At 40.1% G+C, this 21,693-nt stretch overlaps 1 protein-coding gene and 1 long non-coding RNA gene across 5 annotated transcripts in view; both read left to right on the forward strand.

The window, feature by feature from the left end:
• The window catches only part of pitpnm3 (PITPNM family member 3), a 116,887-nt gene extending 95,636 nt beyond the window's left edge, over positions 1-21,251 (forward strand). For all 4 annotated transcript variants that reach the window (XM_032508779.1, XM_032508785.1, XM_032508792.1 and 1 more), the window contains exons 11-20: positions 6,572-6,781; positions 6,931-7,079; positions 10,017-10,133; positions 13,219-13,335; positions 13,437-13,585; positions 13,769-13,918; positions 14,237-14,420; positions 14,555-14,683; positions 14,850-15,238; positions 18,445-21,251. In XM_032508779.1, the coding sequence (XP_032364670.1) occupies positions 6,572-6,781; positions 6,931-7,079; positions 10,017-10,133; positions 13,219-13,335; positions 13,437-13,585; positions 13,769-13,918; positions 14,237-14,420; positions 14,555-14,683; positions 14,850-15,164 (1,520 nt within the window). In that variant the 3' untranslated portion in view covers positions 15,165-15,238; positions 18,445-21,251. The remainder of the gene's footprint in view (positions 1-6,571; positions 6,782-6,930; positions 7,080-10,016; positions 10,134-13,218; positions 13,336-13,436; positions 13,586-13,768; positions 13,919-14,236; positions 14,421-14,554; positions 14,684-14,849; positions 15,239-18,444) is intronic.
• On the forward strand, positions 799-4,819 carry LOC116679075 (uncharacterized). The gene is made up of 3 exons (XR_004329438.1): positions 799-811; positions 1,589-1,591; positions 4,707-4,819. It is a non-coding gene; the product is annotated as an uncharacterized LOC116679075 (long non-coding RNA).
• Positions 21,252-21,693: the final 442 nt, after the last annotated feature.

Raw genomic sequence — 21,693 nt, forward strand, 5'->3', positions numbered from 1 at the left:
CACCTTACCAGCACCAAAGCAACCCCAGACCATCATATTACCTCCACCATGCTTAACAGATGGCGTCAGGCATTCTTCCAGCATCTTTTCATTTGTTCTGCGTCTCACAAACGTTCTTCTTTGTGATCCAAACACCTCAAACTTGGATTCATCCATCCACAACACTTTTTTCCAGTCTTCCTCTGTCCAATGTCTGTGTTCTTTTGCCCATCTTAATCTTTTTCTTTTTTTGGCCAGTCTCAGATATGGCTTTTTCTTTGCCACTCTGCCCTGAAGCCCAGAATCCCGCAGCCGCCTCTTCACTGTAGATGTTGACACTGGTGTTTTGCGGGTACTATTTAATGAAGATGCCAGTTGGGGACCTGTGAGGCGTCTGTTTCTCAAACTAGAGACTCTAATGTACTTATCTTCTTGCTCAGTTGTGCAACGCGGCCTCCCACTTCTTTTTCTACTCTGGTTAGAGCCTGTTTGTGCTGTCCTCTGAAGGGAGTAGTACACACCGTTGTAGGAAATCTTCAATTTCTTAGCAATGTCTCGCATGGAATAGCCTTCATTTCTAAGGACAAGAATAGACTGTCGAGTTTAAGATGAAAGTTCTCTTTTTCTGGCCATTTTGAGCGTTTAATTGACCCCACAAATGTGATGCTCCAGAAACTCAATCTGCTCAAAGGAAGGTCAGTTTTGTAGCTTCTGTAATGACCTAAACTGTTTTCAGATGTGTGAACATGATTGCACAAGGGTTTTCTAATCATCAATTAGCCTTCTGAGCCAATGAGCAAACACATTGTACCATTAGAACACTGGAGTGATAGTTGCTGGAAATGGGCCTCTATACACCTATGTAGATATTGCACCAAAAACCAGACATTTGCAGCTAGAATAGTCATTTACCACATTAGCAATGTATAGAGTGTATTTCTTCAAAGTTAAGACTAGTTTAAAGTTATCTTCATTGAATAGTACAGTGCTTTTCCTTCAAAAATAAGGACATTTCAATGTGACCCCAAACTTTTGAACGGTAGTGTAGGCCTACATGGCATTTAGGAAACCTTTATTGGCACGGCAAGATGTCCAGACTAGTGAAACAGTCATTTTCTTTCTTTCCCATCGTCAGCCAGGTAATCATTTTTGTACTAAAGCAGAATGTGAAATCAGATGTATTACCTACCACCATTTAGTTTTTTTGTGTTATTTAAGATATTTATAAAATATCTGGTCATGCCAGACCCAATTATTCCACTAATTTTTTTTTACAATACAATTATCAGCCACCAGAAAACTTTGTGTATGGGTCAGACCAATCTGCCAGCGATGGGGGTTGGGACTGAGAGCTACATGGAAAAATATGCAGCAAACAAGCCACTTTGAAATTTTGCTGTTTTGATGAATACAAAAGTTGGTTATTTTCCTCCGGTGGTCCATTTCATAAATATCGGTTCCTTATTGTGCTGTGAAAGTTGTGCTAATGTTCCAGAGCCTGAAAGCGAACAAGGCCCCACTTAGAGGTGTGGGCAGCGCTCATTATTGATAACAGATTTCAGTGTGTTTGTGAGCATGCATTCTCTTTCCTTACTTGGAAACCTCAGAGCATGTATAATTGCTGCAATCCCTACAAACTGTATATACAATGGCCATTTTGTTTAAAGAATATGTGTTGGGTGTTGTGTGACATTCAGTTATCATCATAATGGTCCATGGTCTAGGTGATTTTGGCACAGGGTTATTAACCATACCTGACTGTGGAGAGAGAGAGAGAGAAAGAAAGAAAAAATGTGCCTTGTCTTGTAAAAATCTGCTTAGATATTTAACAACCTTAAAATCTGTAAGAATTTAAAGATTTAAATCAAGGAATGCTGTCAGATTTCAAATGATTACAAACAAGTTTCTTTCGATTGCTTTTATGATTTATAAATCACAGTAATGTTTTACTTTCTAAAATGTCAGGAAATAATATAAAACAAATCATAATTTTCCAGAGCCCAAAGTGGTTTCATAGGGCTGCAACTAATTTTTTTTTTTTTTTTACTATCATCTCTATAAATTTAAATAAGAAATAAGAAAATAGGTAAAAATGAATTTTCCTGTCCTTTTTGGACATTTGGACATTTGTTTTGTTTGACCGACAGTTCAAAAACCCAAAGATACTCATTTACAGCAGCAACTATTCACACAAGAGATGAGAAGCTGAAACCATTGAATGGTTTTACTAAAAAAAATTACTTAAAAAAATAAATTGGTAATTAAAATTGTTAGTCAATCAACTAATCAATTAATTGGCTAATCGTTGCAACTCTACCTCAAATTGATTGTTTTGACCAACCAACAATCCAAAAACCCTTTTCCCATATACTGTATAATGATGTAAAACAACAAATATTTGAATTTGAGTGGCTGGAACTGGCAAACGTTTTGAATTCTTGCATTATTTAGTAAATGATGATTAATTGACAACTTTTTTAGCTATACGTACATAAAAATATTGCTATTCAATGACAACAACTGTTTTTTGTAAAAAATCAAAGTAATCAAAAAACCTTTTTTTTCTGACACTATTTCTCACTTCAGTCCCAATGTTTAGTCATGACACCTGCGTGTACAAATAAATATAACTTAGAGCAAGCAACAGAGTTTGCTCTCTAATAACGTTAAATGATGAAATTGATGTAGAAATATACCAGTGGATTCACTGTGAGAAAATGGGGCGAGCGTCTCTCGCACTCGGGATGGTCATTATTGGCAAATCAAGTTAACATCCATCAGTGATGCAGTCTGTGAGAGAACATAATTCTTTCTCAATATTATAACATTTTTATACATCACCGCCAGGACCATTCATGAAAAAATCACGTATGTCTAACACTGGGATTAAATCCAATTCATTTCAACCTGTACACTAAAGTAAAATGATGCAGTGTTTTCCCTTGTATGGTAAATATAAAATATTTTTTATTTAAATCTGTCTAATAAAGTGAGACATATCTGTATTCTTCATGTATATATGCGTGTATAAATCCCCATACTTCACCGTTAATCGTCAAGCCACAAAACCTGTTTGGATATTAACACTTCTGCTGGTTAACGATCACACGACACAACAAGACCCGTTCCAAACAGGCACATTTTCAACAGGTACTGTACTGGTAAATGTAATTTAGATTCCATACCAACAAGATATTTTATGGCCCTCGAAAGAAGAACCATTAGCAAAACCATCCAGAAACCCTTCCAATCTAGCATCACTGATACCAACACAATGGCCCTCATTTATCAACCTAACACAGAAACTAGTGCAGATATGAGCACAGAAATCATCTTACGACAGGCTTCACGTGTGATTCATGACCGTTTGTATCACAGCAATCAGAGCATAAGAATGGTTGTGCATTGATAAATGAAGTGGCTGGAAACGATTGTAATTTAAAAATCACGTCCCAATATATTCTCGGTTTTGAGGCCTCAGCCCTACAATTTACGACATGGTGAGACGTAATCTGGCTAAGCAGCACTTTTCAGAGGTGGAGATTGAAACCCTGAAGTCTCCGGTTCATCTGTAATGTGTGTAATATTTGTTAGCCTAAAAACTGGCATTGAAGGCTGTAAAACTTGTATAACTTTAATAAAGCTTTAGAAAAACAAGAATGCGGAATGGAATAAGATCCCAGTGTTGCCGTAGTAAATCAGACTCCAGCTGAAGTTTATTTAATTTATACATCCTTGACATATATGCTATACTCCTAATATACAGGCTTGTATTGCAATCTCTTAGACCTACATGTAGGTGTAGCGATATTAAAATAAACACACAGAATTTGTGCCGTGTCTAATTATTTTATTTGTGTTTTTGTCATGAGTCAGAGCCAGGCTACTGGATTCTCCGCCCCCGTGCTGGCCCACCACCCCGACCCTGTCTCCTGACAGCAGAGGAGCTGGAAAAACAAGCCGAAATATGTCAGTAAATGACAGATAGAAATCATTCACTTGGTGCCATTAACGACACTTTAAAAGACCAACAAAAACCTGAAGAATAAATAAAAAGGTCATGCATCGTCATGATTCCTGTATTAAATATCATTGCCAAACGTAACACTATACCTTTTAAAAGCGAGGAATAATATCCTGTCTCCTTGGTATAGCCCCAGTTGGGGCTGTGCTGGACACTGCTCTCTGGGCATCGGCTCCATCACTACATCAATGGCACCCTGTTTTCCTGCGTGATGTTATGCAGAACCCCACAGGATAAAACAATGTTGCAGACTTTTTCTGCTGTGTATAGTAGTGTCCCTCCCCCCGCTGAGATGCCCTTAATTAATCCAATCCAATCCACCGTGGCTCGTGTGTGTAGGCTACGTATGCACTGTTGCTCGGCTCATAGAGGTCTTCTAAAAGAGGCAGATCTGTCATTGCCGATAAGTGATCAACTGATGACTTCTCCTTAAAATAATTATATGCTGGTGACTCAAAATCTTGCGTACACAAGTTCAGACCTGACATGGATATTTTTGCATCCTACAATCATGTTCAAATTGATAAATGCCTTGCTTTGCGTAGGAATCCCAAGTTACAAATATTGAATGCCGGCATGGCACATGCACCGTCCACGAGTGGACAAATGCTAAAGTTTGTGTAAAGTGGAAGTGGAAGTCATTTAAACACAGAAAATTGAGAAAGCTGTTAGGAGAATTTGTTCTTTGCAGAGATGCAGCAAGATTTCCATTAAATGAGAGCGAGTAAATGACATGATGCAAAAGTGGGGTCATCTGCAAATTAAGTCTTGGCTTGTGACACACATACAAATATACTGTATGGATTACATCGGTTCATAGGTTGTCACCGAGGTCAACATTTTATTTTATTTTTGTTTTGGGGGTGGGGGCTTTTTCCCTTATTTTACAGTGACAATGGATAGACAGGAAAGGGCGAGAGAAAGAGAGGGAATAACACGCAGCAAAGGACCACAGGTCAGATTCGAACCCGGGCCGCTACAACCTACATGGGGCGCATGTTCCTACTGGATGAGCTAGGTGACGCCCTATTGAGGTCAACATTTCAATATGAACAATATGTAGGGCGGCGGTGGAGTGAAAGTTCATTCAGATGTGAGCACTCTCCAGAGGCTGGCTGGAAAAACATTGTGAGTTTCATAATACAGGTAAGAAAAGGGGGGACACTGTGTGAATGTTCTCTAAGAAAGAGGTGGGCCCTCATGGCCGTGTTCAGCCTTCTGTTGTTCAGCTATGTTTGCAAATGCTGTTTACATTCAGTGTGAGTTTCCTTTTGTCCCCTAGATGTATTGGAGGGTTTAAGATAAATGTGTTGAACTGGACACTTGTCTCTCTAACGATTATTATTATTATTGATGAAATATGTTCCTTCTTGGCTCTACATCTTAGAGAATAACAAGTAGACACATGATGTCTGGTGAAAACATGTCCCCAGGGAAAACATTTTTGTGCACTATTGTTGGCGAACAAATAAGAAAAACTGTGTAGAGACGTGCTGGTGGAAGAGAAGAACCCAATCAGATAAAATGATTCAACTTGTCAGCAGGAGCCAAGAGAAAGATGTTTTTAAGGTTAAGGTTACATTTGTGTCAGCCTTGGGAATAAATTGTTGTTGAGAAAATTGCTGCATCAAGACCAGTTGCACGAAAGTAGAATAAAGACATCCAGGATAAGTGAAAAAGCGCAGTTTGACTTAGTGTGACCTGCTCATCGCGGCTTAATCGGTTGCACGTTTGCCGAGCCAGGATGAACCGGTGGAGCTATGTCCAGCCAGGTGTAGATAGCTGGGATAAGTGCACGTTCACGGCTTTCTCAAATAGACCACGTTATTGATCACAGATTTACTGATGCAGAGATGAGAAGACGCATGCGCCAAATGTTTCACCCAATGAGCAGCATTTTTTAATGGAAAGTAACGAGGAGGGGAAGAATATGGAAAAAGGGAAATACGGCTCTTATCAAACGGAGAAAAAAAGCCCAACATAGTGGACCCGACTGAATGTGTGGGGGTGTAAAAATATCTACTTTGCCTCAAAAGTGAGCAGAGGGAACTAATGTTCCTCGGGAAATGGACCCTACGGACTTTAGGCTTAATTTCAAAAAAACACGTGCAAACATCAGCCTGAGATAAAACAAGCCGCCAATTAATCACAAGCCATTCACTCAGTTAAGAGCCACAGTTCAAGGCATGCATCTGAAAACATACTTTTTTGAGATGCTTTAGTACATAAATTACACACAAAAACATGTCACTATACATGCTTACACGCAAACACACAATCCGTAAAAAATACAATACTGAACTTTATGGGACTTCCAAAGTCAATACAATTGAATTGAACCCCATGAAGTGTAGAAGCCGTTTCTGTCATTGTTTTTAGTGCTTGTCTTTGGTTTTCCTTAATAAGGCACAAAGCAAGTCAATGTGCAGTAAGTATCTCTATTAGGCAAAATACCCAGCATTGATTTAAAGATTGAGGCTGGTCAGATGTGTGATCAGAGCATTTCTTTTCCTCCTCCCTCTCTCTTTGTCCTTGTTTCTCCTTTGCTCATCTTCTCACCCTCCCTAGCGGAGAGTATCCAAGGCCATTCAAATGTGTTTTTGGATGGTGAGCAGTCTCCTAAAGGTCCAGCTTCACAGACGTCCACTGAGACAAAGAGTGAAGGAGGAGGAGGAGGAGGAGGAGGAGAAGATGGAGGTCGTAGAGCCAGCGTGACCAGTGTTGAAAGTGAAGTGTCGATTTGTTCCATGGGCCAGCTGGGAAACACTATTGCAAACAGTGAGTAGGAGGGATGGAAGGAGAGAGACTAAGAAGACTATTTATCCTTAATTATCTGCTGTAGATAAATTCAGATTTGTGTGGTTTCACAGCTCTTTATCTGACCAGATTTTTAAATGTTTGTTCTTGCATATGTGTGTGCGTTTCAGTTTCCAGTAGCTGGTGGGGCTCCAAAAGGCTGGATTATGCTTTGTACTGCCCTGATGTGCTGACTGCCTTCCCAACAGTGGCTCTGCCTCACCTTTTCCATGCATCTTACTGGGAGTCCACTGATGTAGCAGCCTTTGTTCTCAGGCAGGTGGGAAAGCCTTATTGACAGCCTATTGTTTGTTTCCTCAGATAGTTTAACAGATTGGAGAAAGTATTGTCTCAATAATTTAAAATAAAATACTAAAAACCATTTAATTAGCATACCAAAACCATTAAAAACTTACTCTGTGCATTATTAGCATACTTTATTGTCAACAGCGGGCAACTAGAATAAAGTACATAACAATACAAAGCCCATTGCAGGGAAAAGTAGTAACTGTGTGACTCACTGTCTCTGAAATTGCTAGCTGGGATTACAAAAGACTTGTCAAATCAAATGTGGAGAGGTCACATTGCTCTGGGACTAGATGAATAAAGTGACAAAGTATGGCACATCTTGAGACTTGTTGAGGCCGTGAGTTAGCATATGCACCGCGTTTTATGCAAATGACTCCAAGTCCACGGCCTTCGGGTTTGTTTTGACATAACATGTCAATGACAGGGCATCGTCCATTTAGCTCTTTATGAGATATATGGTGAAATGTTTCAAACTGTATAGTCTAGATTAAATACGTTCCACTTCCGGGATTGTTCAAGTGCCGTAGTAAATTCCTCCGGATGTCTTTCATTTTAGGCTTGACGTTACATTCCTCTTTCTCTGTGTTGGCCTTCATTTTTTTTAATGTGTTTAATCTGTTTATTGATCCCCAAAGGGGAAATTACAATTTACACTCTGTGTCCACACTTTGTTAGTTATCACACACAGTCCTGAATTACACACACACACACACACACACACACACACACACACACACACACACACACACATGCTCAGGATCTGTACATGCACTAATGGAGAGATGTCAGAGTGAGTGGGCTGCCAGCCGAACCAGCGCCCTGAGCGGTTGGGGGGGGGGGGGTATGGTGCCTTGCTCAAGAGCACCTGGCAGTGCCCACCCTGCTACTGCCACCCCACGCCTTCTGACCTCCGGTGGATTTCTGAGGACTAAGGTCAACTACTCCTCAGATCTCTGCAGGGGAAATCCAGACAGCTAGCTAGACTATCTGTCCAATCTAAGTTTAAAACAACTGTTGAACGTACACATGTTCCACCAAAACAAGTTCCTTCCTGAGACTATTTTGCAGAGGTACCATGGCTCCGTCTGGCAAGTTGATAGTGATTGTTTTAAAGAAATGCCAATAAACTAGAGCACGTTTTACTCCCATCCCAGAATACTGTGTGGACTAGACAGACCCTCCTCCGCAGCGCTGTGGAGGAAGATCTGGCAATTCTAGACAACAAACTTTATGACGCTGTATGTCATAACAAAACCACCTACAAGAAAGATGTACAGTAGGAGGTAAAAAGTGGAGGCAGTGGACATGTTAGAGGATATTTTATGGATATGTTATACCCAGAACCACAAGCTAATAATGTCATCAACATCACTTCATGACAAAGGAAATAGCCAGAAATAAGAAATAAGCAATTTTTAGAGAGATTTACCAAAACATTTTAACCATAAATACATATGGATCTATAGTTCAGAACAAACTAGATGATTTAAAGACCCATTTTTCAAGATTGTGGGCATTGTGCAATAGTCTGCAAAATGATGGGAAGGATCACCACCAACAGTTGGCACACTTTGTCTCGTGTGAAGATGTTTAGGATTCATCTTCTCCTTACAGCTGAGCCTCGGGAGAGTTGGAGCCATCAAACACCATTGAATTTATGACTGAAAATGCTGCTTTATGTAGACGTGTAAGTCTACTTTGCAAAAGTCAGAAATTAAATGTGTGGTGCCAACTCTTTTTACGGCGGGTTAGGATTTTAAAGGTTTACAAATGTGTTCTTCAGTTAAGTGTCCAGGCATTTCCTTACCTCTTTCATCAACTTTAGGTCATTAAGATTTGATCAGAAGAGTCTTAAAGTGCTACCAATGCATACAGTATATTGAATGTCTAGTAATAAGTGGGAATTAAACCTTGAGCCTTGGCAGTGTTAGCACCACCCTCTACCTACTGAGCTGCTTGAGCATGTTCTCTAATTCCTCAGACATTGAGAAAGAACAGGGACAAAAAGGAATAAATAAACAGGTGTATCACGTCCTGTCATGTTGAAAGTTCATGAAAGCATTGGCAGTCTTTGAACTTGATGATTAGAAAGCAGAGTTTCCAGACAAGAAAAGAACGATTTTTTCACCCTGCTACTATCTGCTGCAGCAGGTCATCTTTGTGAGAAAACGTGAGGACACAGGAAAAAAGAACTGCTATCGACGCCATCAGGAAGCTAATAAACCCAACAAACATTATTTTGGTTCAGTGGCTAAAGGACCGGCTTGGAATTTTGCACCAGCTTCAAAAAATTGTTTTGTGTGCAGCCCTTAAAATACCATACCATTGGCCTGTGAGAAAAGTGATTTTCTCACAGTCCACGCTCAGTAAGTAAGATAATGCCTTCCAATGTTAAACAAGAAGCTTTTCTACATCCAAGAGTCAAGAATAATATGCATAGCTTCTTTCAAGTAGTGTGCACGGTAATTTTATTCAAGTTTCAAATCTGCCCGGAGCCCTTAATCTGTGTCAGTGCTGCTCTTGTCACAAAAGATTTCCATTAGAATCATGATGTAAAATCCATAAACATAACTCCATCTTTAAATCCAGCCTCCCGATGCCAAAACTTCCATGTTATTATTATTGTTATTATTATTATTATTATTAATATTATTATTATTTATAAATGTGCAATAAAATGCAAGGTGAGCAAGGTTTCCGCGGGGTCTTAAAAAGTCATGATATATGTCTTAAATTTAATTTATAATGATCTTCAAATGTCTTAAATTTGACTTGGTGAAACCTGCAGAAACCCTGCGAGAGACTATTTCTGATGAGCAAACCTGTTCTGTCTGCTTACAGGAAGGAAGTGTTTTCAAAGGCTTGTGTGTGGAAATGCCTGCTCTGTAACGCTTGTGTTAATTGACAGCTCATGCGATGTGACTGTGTGAAGACCCAGGAAGCGGACAAGTTGGGCTCTGCTCCGTTCTCTCCCTCCAGCCCACGAGAAAAATGGCTCAGACGCAGGACACATGTCAAACTAAGGGTAATGAATTATTTGTGCTTCATTTTGTAAAAACATACTTTTGGGCCAGCTTGTTCTGCTAACAGAAATATGAATTCATGGCAACTCACATCACTTTTAGAAGCTCATACTCAAACTTTATGTAACAAAGCGCTTTGGCCTGGACAACAGATAATACACAACCTTGTATATAGTCTCTAAGGTGCCTCTCATTGCCAGAAATAAACCCACCCACACAAATGCACACAGTAGGTATTATTCTTCTGCCACTATGGCCTTGCATTCATTCAAACTAAATATACAGTTATCACTAACTGCTGAGGTTGTAGTGCTTCAGTGTCGTTTGAACAGCCAGCGACCTGAACCTCTTCAATACTCACACTCACACCCACACTTTCACCTTGAAACACTGAAGCAGGCAGACACACAAAATTACCTGATGCTTCTGAGCCCTGCAGTGTAGAACAATCAAGGTCAGATTGCCATCCACAAGTGCTTCTTTTATCTGCCAGTTTCTAAAGACAAGAATTTAGTTATGGCTTGCTTTTCATGATGCTATAAATAGAACTATGAAACTGGAATACCATGGAAACATATATTTTTGAGCCTGCAAAGGTTTTCTTTTGTCAGTGTCATCTTGTTCATGCCTCGCCCTTGGCCCAGTAATGGGTTTCTGATGTAAGTGCTTAGCATAAGTGACTACATCCATGCCTAAGTTGACTAAAAGAGGAATAAAAAAACATCATCTTTTTTAAATTGATCTTAATGCCTTAATTTAAAAATGAGGAAAAAAGTATAGACACCCCTGTGTTAAATTCCCATAGAGGCAGGCAGATTTCTATTATTAAAGGCCAGTTATTTCATGGATCAGGATACTATGCATCCTGATAAAGTTCCCTTGGCCTCACATCATCACATACCCTTTACCATACCTAGAGTTTGGCATGGGGAACTTTACATAAAATCATCTCTCAATGCAAATCAAACCAGCTATTAGGCTTACTGAAATGAATCCATGGTTTGCCAGATTGGCTTGGTTTTATGTCAGTTAGACTAATAGCTGGTTTGATTTGATTTGTATTCCTCTTTTTAGTCAAGTTTAGCGTGGGTGTATTCACTTATGCTAAGCTCAAAGAAAAGCAGCTCTGAAAAAGTTGCCCCGTCCTAAATTCCAATCAGTATGTGGAGATTAAGAGCCGTGCTCCGGGCTGATTCAATCTAGGTACAGCCAGATCATCTGCCGCAGAGTGATACTATTCAGAGAGTCTATTTCTGATCTCCCATCGACTTTGTAAGAAGTGTTTGTCCCCGCCAGAAAGGGACCGCTAGTGCTGCTCTTGTCTCTTGTACATGCTGCTCTCTCACAGAAGGTGGTCTGACTCTGCAACTCATCCCTTCCACACTTTCAGTGTGAGCGGATGTTGATACTGAGACGCTTGTAGTTTTCACATATGACGGCACAGAGACCCTAATGAACTGTGTCGGGGAAAGATATGAACACTGTCAGGCCTCCTCAAGTCCCACAGTAGCTTTGAGTTTAATGTATGGTATGCTGTGTGTGTGAATGTGTATGTGTGTGTCTGTGTGTGTGTGCCCAGGTGTGTGTATATTTGGTTTGCTTACTCTGCATGTGTACCATCACTGGATCAGTAAGGGAGACCTCGTGCTGGCAAACAATTAGTTGTTTTCAAAGGTAAAGCAGGATAACAGCTGGAAATGTTTAGCTTCCGTTGTCGGATGTCACATCAATCAATTATCATTAGCCGATGTGGTGAAACAATAAAATAAAACTACAACATGTTTGATCACATCAGCACTCAGCAATATTTATAATGTGCAGATGCTCCATTATCTTTAGGTGAGTGCTGTTACTAAACAGCAGTGCATCTTTAGGTAACCACAATGTCATTACAGCCTCTCTCTCCTGATAAAACCACTGCAACAAACAAAGATGGAATCATCATATAGCCTTCATGGCTGTTGCTTTTGTGTACTCAAAGAGTTGTGTTATAGAATGTTTTTTATGAACTGGTACAGCTCTTCTTAAACATTAAATCCTGCGCAAGCTTGCTAAGGGAATTATATTTTGTATCACACTATCTTCAGGGCAAAAAGACTGAGTTGTCTAACTATGTGTGGAAAGCAGGATGTTGAAAAAGAGCATATGTGCTGTGCAAAAATCTCCAGGTGCCAGAATGACATCAAAGTCAGCAGGAGAATTACAATTTCTGTCACAGTGGCCCACAATAGTGTGAGAATAATACATTAGTGTGCCTATAATATGCTATTAAAATGCATTAGTGCTTCTCTGCTGCTTACTTGGAGGTCCTCTCTGAATGGTGCAGTGTGGAGAAAAGAACAAGACAAGGAAGATTAATACAGTAGTACAGTTACACTTTTCTCTGGAAGGTTACACTACAGTTGCTATCCAATAACAATGGCATCTGCAAAAGTTTGGGCAGCCTGCAGAGTTTATAGCATGCACTGCCCATTTTGGAAAGCTGAGACCTGACAGTGTCATGGATTGTTATCAATCATTGTCTGGAAAGACCGGGTGATGTCAATCTTAAGGTTTTAAATGCAGCCAGTGGCACAGGGAACATTTCACAAGTAGAAGAAAAAATATTAACTCTGCAGGGTGCCCAAACTTTTGCAGATGCCATTTTTTTGTTTTCTGTTATTTTGAAAGTGCAAATGATGGAAATAAAATCTAACTTTTTGTGACATATTATACGAATGTCTAATCTGTCATTTGATGACTTTTGGAGATTTTTCCATCTTTCCTTGGCTTCTTTAGGCACATTAATGCACATTTTTACCTGGGGTGCCCAAACTTTCGAGCCCACTGTACTTATCAAGCAGAAAAGCAAATAAAGTTAATAAGTGGCTTTTTTGCTGTGAATTGCTCCAATTTGTTCAAAAACTTGTCGCAAACTTTGACTCTCTGTGGTTTGCTCCTAGGCAGATAGCGTGGGGTAGGTTTTAAGAGTTAATTCACTGAATAAGCATAAGTCTGCTGCCTCTGGAAACAACACTAATGAGAGAAGTGAGAGTGAACAACTGTCTGAACTGTGCTTCTTATGCTCCTTCTTGTTAACTACTGTAGAACGTCACTGCCAACCACAGGGTGAATGATGTCATTGCCACCGAAGATGGTCCTCAAACTCTGGTTGGTCGCTTCATGTATGGTCCCTTGGACATGGTCACTCTTACTGGAGAAAAGGTGAAACCCAGCTACATGATTGGTTACAACAGAAATACTTTTTTCCCATATCAGAAACGTAAGTTAATCCCCAACATGTTGACCCGTCCTGCCTCTATTAGGTGGACATCCTGCTAATGACACAACCTCAGTCTGGACGCTGGGTGCACTTTGACACGGAGGTGACAAACAGCAGCGGCAGAGTGGCATACACCATACCCAAGAGCAAGAAGCTCGGCCTGGGTGTCTATCCAATTAAAATGGTGGTCAAGTAAGCCTCCATGTAGCCTGCCCTTTTCAGAGTGTTGCATTATCAAATATGATGCAATAAACAGAAAAATGAGAGCATTAGTCACAAGTCCTATATTTGTGCCCTCTTCTATCTAGAGAGTGCAGTATAATGGGCCGTGCTATGTTTAGAAAATCCAGTTTGTTTTTCTTTTTCTATGCCAAGGGGCGATCAAACAAGTGCAGAGGCCTACCTTACTGTGTTGCCACGGAGCATGGAGTGTGTGGTCTTCAGCATCGATGGCTCTTTTGCTGCTAGTGTGTCAATCATGGGCAGTGACCCCAAGGTTCGCCCCGGAGCCGTTGATGTCGTCAGGTAACTGGTGACAGCCTCAGAATGTGTGTGTGTGTGTGTGTGTGTGTGTGTGTGTGTGTGTGTGTGTGTGTGTGTGTGGTGTGTGTGTGTGTGTGTGTGTGTGTGTGTGTGTGTGTGTGTGTGTGTGTGTGTGAGAATTAAATTCATCTCTTCAGAGTTTTACAAAAAGCTTTAGAAGGACACACATTAAGTAGTGAATGTGTATGCTTGCTTGCACACCTGGTGCTTAAAGCATTTAAGCGTGTCTTTTTCCGTGAGAATGCCACTGCTGATCAAAGGGACTTTGAAGTGTGTTTGATGCCATGTTTTTACATGCAGACATTGGCAGGACCTGGGTTATCTGATCATCTACATCACAGGCCGCCCTGATATGCAGAAGCAGCGTGTGGTGTCCTGGCTCTCGCAGCACAACTTTCCCCATGGGATGATCTTTTTTTCTGAAGGCTTGGTTCATGATCCCCTGCGACAAAAGACCATCTTCCTCAGGAACCTCATACAGGAGGTACAGTTCTGAGACAAGCCATCCTTTGTCCTGTCTTCCACATTACTCTTTTGCGAGCTCAGTGTTGTAGCCTTGGGTTGTGCTGCATTGAAATGCCACACACATCTCTGACTGATTATTCCCTCTCTCACCAGTGTCACATTAAGATCAACTCTGCTTATGGCTCCATGAAAGACATCTCTGTTTACAACATGCTCGGCCTCTGCCCCCCACAGATCTATATTGTTGGCAGACCTTCAAAGAAGTACCAGAATCAGTGCCAGGTAGTTTCATTTCTTTCGTCTCTGTCTTCGGGAGCATTTTATGGTGTTTCTATCTGCCTATTTAACTTGAAAGGTTTTAGTTCTCCTCTAGGTTTTTCTCATTTACTTTAATCCTCTCACAACTCTCTTTCTGATTTCTAACCTTTTCTTTGTGTGGTATGTGTAGTTCCTGAGCGAGGGCTATGCAGCGCACCTCTCCACCCTTCAGTTTGGGCACAGAGCCAGACCCAAGAAATCCCCTTCAGTTCGTATGGTTCTTAGGAAGGGCTCATTTGGTCTCTCAGCAAAGCCTGACTTCTTGTGTAAGCGCACCCACCTGCGCAGGACCATGTCAGTGCAACAGCCCGACCCGCCGTGCACACCCAACCCAAAGCCTGAGCGAGCCCAGAGCCAGCCGGAGTCAGATAAGGACCACGGGGGAGGAGGCGGACAAGGCCCATGGGGACGGCCCTCCATACTTCGTGGAGACACCACTCCATGACATTCAAAAAGAGATGGAAGGATTGCAGGAGGATAGAAGAGGAGAACAAACTGGTCATAGTGTCCAGGGCCAATGTGAGAGTTTATGTTTAAATATGGGGAGATTTAAATAATATGTCCAACTATTAATATGTTACAACTTAAAACTATTATGTTTGTAGTCTTAGCCCCCAATTTTATCAGTGACAATACCACTGTACTTCCAAGCAGTGAACAGAAGCAGTCAGACAACCATATACAGTTGTGTTCGAAATAATAGCAGTGCCTTTAGAAAAATGAGTAAATGTCAAAATTCTTCAAAGAAATTGTACTTTAATGAACACAGATACATTGGGGACACAGTACATTCTATTCCAAAGCAAAACAATTGCGCAAAGTCATCAAAACTTAAATAATAATAATAATATTTCAAATAAAGTAAGAAATGGCATGTTCAAAAGAATAGCAGTGTTGCCATCTTTCCTTGGAAACTCAAAAATGTACTGTACAAACAAAGAAATTCTTGATAAGTGAACCTAGCTGAGTATCCTAAACTAATATTTTGTCGCAAAACCACGGTTTCCGATGACTGCTTCACATCTGTGGTGCATGGAGTCAACCAACTTCTGGCATCGTTCCACAGGTATTGCAGCCCAGGATAATTGCACTGTATTCCACAATTCCTCAGCGTTTCTTGGTTTTGCCTCATGCACTGCACTTTTTATGTCAGCCCACAAGTTTTCAATGGGATTAAGGTCCGGGGATTGTGCTGGCCACTCCATCAGTTGAATCTTGTTCATCTGGAACCATGCTTTTGCTCGCTTGCTGGTGTGTTTGGGGTCATTATCCTGTTGAAAGGTCCACCTCAACGGCATTTCCTCCTCAGCATATGGCAGCATGACCTCTTCCAGGATCCTGATGTACTGGAACTGATCCATGATCCCTTGTATGCGGTGAATCGGACCAACACCATAGTATGAAAAACATCCCCATATCATGATGCTTGCACCACCATGCTTAATGGTCTTCAGTGAGTACTGTGGCTTGAATTCTGTGTTTGCAGGGCGTCTGACATACTGCCTGTGACCCTTAGACCCAAAAAGAACAATCTTGCTTTCATCTGTCCACAAGATATTATGCCATTTCTTTTCAGGCCAGTCAATGTGCTCTTTGGCAAATTGTAAACGCTTCTGCACATGTCTTTTTCTCAGCAGTGGGACTTTGCGGGGGCTTCTTGCTGGAAGGTTAACCTCAATAAGACGTCTTCTGATTGTCACAGTACTCACTGTCAACTGAAGGTCTTGCTTGATCCTCTTGGATCCCATCATTGGCTGAGTCTTCGCCAGTTTGGCTATTCTTCTGTCCATTCGAGGGGTTGTCTTTCTTTTTCTTCCTCGTTTTTCAGTTTTTTGCTCCCATTTCAGGGCATTTGAGATCATTTTAGCTGAACAGCCAATGATTTTCTGCACCTCTTTGTATGTTTTCCCTTCTTTAATCAATTTTTTATTAGGAAACGCTCATCTTCAGAACAGTGTCTTGAACGACCCATTTTCATTGTTTTTTCAGGAGAAATGCACAGCCAGCATGCCAGTTGTCTTGATCCTTAAATACGGATCACCTGTTAACACCCTTTTTTCCCAGAATACCCTCCCTAATTGATGCCCTCTCTAATTGAACTCACCACTGCTATTTTTTTGAACACACCCTTTTCAGTTAATCATTCAATTTCACAGAATCCACAGTATGCATGGCTGTCCTGTTGGGTTTGTTGGTTTTCTATACCTTTATTTTACCCCCCAGAAACTTATCTGGGGTATAGAGTTTGAAATGTTAATAAAACCAGTGATTTTCTTGCTGCTGTTGAGGCACTGCTATTATTTCGAACACAACTGTACAAGCTTCAGTCTGAAAAACAAAGATGAACAGAAAAGAAATTTCCCAATATAGTTATTGTAAACATCGCAGTTTATGTTAAAGGGTTTTAAAGCACTTCCATGAAGTTGAGGGAAGCAGAGGTTGGGATATCCTGACCTTTTATCCCAAGTATAGGTCAAGCACCAAAAACACTGGAATCTATAATTCCGATAATTGACCCACACTGCCTCCTACATTCCCACATTATTTAACCTCGGGTTTGTAACACAGACCTTCTGTTATAAAAGCACAAGCCCAGATAAATCTGATGAGATCATCAGGGTTATTTTAGACTTTAGTAAGCCTCCCCCAAATCCTCAAAATACATAATGCGACAGCCTTTCACAGACTGAGTAGTACTCCAAGTGAAAAATTGGTGGAGTGTCCCTTCAATTTCAAATATCACAGAGCAGACCAAAGGCATGCATCAGTCCCTCATATTTTGTGAAAACCCAATCAATTCTCCTGATTTTAAAGCGGATGACAAAGAAAGAGATTAAATGTGCAAACATCAAATAAGGGGGTGAAGGTTGACTTTGCCCCTGTCGCTTTTTGCACAATGAAAAAAAAGGTATTTCGTCACGCAAAGCAAATATCTCCCCCTGCAGTTTTAAAGATACACAGGCTTTCTCCGACAGCCTATGATCAGACATCAGTTAAATGAAATGTAATGTTGCCCATGGACACTTTGACATGGAACAGTGATCAAACCACCAACCTTCTGATTGGCAGGCAAGCACTCTACCACTGAGCTCCATCTCTTCGAGATGTTGTTTCCTGCGTAAAAAAAACAATCCCTGTAGCATTGTTGAATCATTTCGATCGATAATTTTAATTCCCTGCGTTGGCTGTTCAGCCTTTAAGAGGTTGAGGCTTTGAAGCAAACACAGATTGACTTTGCTCGCCTCAGTTGAGATCCAGCAAAGTCAATAAACGTCCACCTTGATTAGATAATGTTCTTTGAATGTACCTAATACATTATGGATGTTACACTTTTAGACACAGAGGCATTATTATTTTTTATTTAAAAAAAAAAGCACAAAGCCTCAGAGCAGAAAGAAAGGAAGAAAAAAAACAATGAGCAATTTTTAAATTATTCATGTGGCAACCTGAGTTGCTATTATTAGCAGCAGCTCCCTGGGAGGACTGAAGGTAAATGTGCCCGTGATTATGCAAGTACTGATGAGCTACAACTGCAATGTTCTCCCATACTTGAAATCCACTCATTTCTTGATTAAGAAATATTGTCTGTGCAATAATGGAAACTAGAGTTGTGTCACCATGAGAGCCTGTAGGAACAAATATGCTAATCCGTAACATGCAATCAATGTGTTTACTTTTCCTGGAATGTGAGAGGCTTCACTAATATTTCCTCTCTCATTTGACAGTGTCACCTCTACCTACTGTACATGTACATTGGATCCTCTGCGGGTATCCGTCGCAGCTCAGCTTTACCTCCTCCTTGGCCCTCCACACTTTGCCACCTGTTCTGTTCTTTTTTTTTTTGTGACCCACTCTGCGGATTACGTCACTTAGTCTTTGTGCCTGAAACTTTAAGCAGTTGCCGAGGGATGGCAATGATTTTTGCGAATGTCTGTGTCAAGCTAAAATTGTGTCCAAATGTAAAATCAAAAGAAAGTACTTGAGATAATCAATATACTACATATCTATTCATGCACACACAACCACTTCAGAGGATGACAAATGGGACAACAAAGGGGACTTTCAAGCTGAATTTGCAACAGATGAGCAGACTGCTGTGCTGACAGGTGGCCATCTTGACTGACTCATGCACTAACCATCCAACCATGTAAATAGTTGACACTCATCATCTCTGTGTGGGCCTTTGGACACAGAAGCACTGTGACATTTGGGTTCAATGTGTACACAAGCTCTGCGATTTGAAGCCCCAATGAGCTGACCTCGCCGAACACCGGCCTCTGCCTGCATTCCACTTCCACTGATAGATGTCTCCCTCGCGTTGTGGCTGGCTTACTACCCCCTTCCGTCCCCTCAAGCAGTCTGGCAGAACAGGCCTTCCAAAAGCTGCCTCAGACCGTGTCAGCTCGCGCACGGCTCGTGCCCCTGAGGTCGCATTTGCACTATCGAAGTAACAAATAGAAGTTTTAAACAGAAATAGTTTGTAGGAAAGTGTTGGTTTGACCAAATATTTTTTACAGATTGATAGACAGATGTAAAATGGGATCAGAACTTCAGCGTGCTTAAAATGAGCATTTGTTTAGTTTTCTTGGTAGTAGTTGCAGTAGCTCGCAGAATATTGTACAATACACCCCATGCCAGTTGAAATTCCACCGGGATGCCCGTGCATCCATTTACTACAGCTGCACTGGAACCAATAGATTTGTGTTGATATCCGATGCTGTCTTGTGCACTCTGGGTTGAATTGAGTCTTACTGTGGCCATGTTTCAAAACTCTCTAAGTCAAACATATTTTTCTATGAGCAAATGTTGTAAATAGAAATATTTTCAATGTATGTTTTTGAACCTTTCGTTGTTTGACTTGTTAAAAGGTTGATTTTTGCCTTAAATTGTATTTGATGTTGTCTGATTTGTTTGACCAAAGTATTGAGTTTTACTGTTACTACATGACAAAGTGCTTTTTATGTAACTGGTATTTTGCTTTGACATGTTTTAGATACTGTAAATATGAACATGCGTGTTAGAGTGAGTGCCTAGGTTTATTTATTGTAGAGTTGTATTTATTGTGAACATGAAGACAGCTATGACAAGTAAATGCTTCTGCAGAGGAATCAGAGGACACAGGTAGGCCAGTGTTGGCATACAGCATGTTATCACTGCAGCCTAACTCCTGGCTTTTCAAAACTGAGCGTGTATTTTATAGGTTTTGATTGAAGCAGTGAGTGAGAGGATTACTTAGATGAGGTTTTTATACCTGTTATGAAAGAAAAAGGGCTTATGAGTTCTAAGTGGCTCTTGGTTTAACTGAATCCCTGCAAAGCTGAGTGGAACGTGCCAGTCAGAATGGAGCTGTCTTGTTTTTCTTTCACCAACACATAGGTTCTTCAGTAATTAGCTATTTGATTACTATTAAGTATGTATGACTCCCTGTAGTACTGCCCCTGTAATTGCGGCGATTAGCATTATTGGTAATTGTATAATGTTGTAGAAACAATATTGAAATACTTAACTCCATTTTGTTTAGCATTTAAAATGGTAATACTAAAACAATGTTATCCAGGCAACAAAATTATCATTCCCATCCACGTGTACACAATAATCAAAGTGAGTTTATAAGTCTGTATTACAAATAGTGATATTTTCCTTTCATGATGATACACTAGAGGAGTGAAGTATTTATGCTGGGCAGCATTTTTTATTTATTTCTTTGGCAAATAATGATCTAATGGTTAAATGGTTTGTTCTGTGCATGTTAATTATTTGATATTCTTCATTAATGGTTATCAATTGTCATGTTTGTGGTACATTTAATTAATAATATAGTTAATATAATATAGTTATTTCTAAATAAGGGGTGAATAATAACTCATGGACATAAATTCAACCACCACATGTTAAGACAAATGCAAATAAGTTCTTAAATTTCTTAAAATTTGATTTTAATGGTAAGAAACACTGAAGTGAGGCAGGGCTTTGTTATCTCTTACTTTTACCCTAGAGGCTTACTCTTTTAGAATGGAAACTGACAAATCATACAAATTCCAGTTTTTCCTTCTTTTCTTTTTTTACAGTGCTAAAGTCAAATAATCCTGGTATCACAGAAAAAAAGGGACAGGATATACAATGTAAAAATGTATGTTTATCAAGAGCTTTAAGAGTTACACAATTATTACCTTCAATGAAATATGAGTATATGAACATAAGTTCCAATTAATGTTGTCAAATGATTATTATTCATAAAATCATGACTTAACTATTGGGTATTGACCTAATTTGCCATTTATTAAGATTTAGTAAGTTGTAACATTGTGTTACAGCCTCTTTTAGATTTTATTTATTTATGTTTGTGGTCTTATTTTGGTCTTTTGAGTTTTTGACACTGGCCCTTTGAGGACAAAGCACCTGATTTCACTGCTTCAGAGTGTATTATTTTGTACAGATCTCCTGTGATTATGAAAATGTTATTGTGTTTATTGGACTCAGTGAATCAGTCATTATTGCATAAATAAAGATATTTCACAGATAAAGAATTTAATTTTGTTCAAGTTGTTATTATTCCTTCCACATACTCCTCATCTCTTGTAACGGAAGCCAAATCACCTGTGATATGTTTTATTTTATAGTATGGGATAAGAGTTTTACTGTTGTGGCATCAGACTTGAATATGAAATCCCTTTTTTTGGATTTCATGTTAAATAGCTTTTCTAATGTAAATGTGCTGTATTTATATAGCGCTTTTCCAGTCTTAACAACTGCTCAAAGCGCTTTTACATCTACAGGATACATTCACCATTCACACACATTCATACACTGTGGCCGGGGCTGCCGTACAAGGTGCCACCTGCTCATCAGATATACATTCATACACACTCACACTCCGATGCGCAGCACCGGGGGCAACTCGGGGTTCAATGTCTTGCCCAAGGACACTTCGACAATGACTGCAGGGGCGGGGATCGAACCACCAACCTTCCGAT

Source organism: Etheostoma spectabile, chromosome 3 (assembly GCF_008692095.1).
Source record: "Etheostoma spectabile isolate EspeVRDwgs_2016 chromosome 3, UIUC_Espe_1.0, whole genome shotgun sequence".
Lineage (NCBI taxonomy): Eukaryota > Metazoa > Chordata > Actinopteri > Perciformes > Percidae > Etheostoma > Etheostoma spectabile.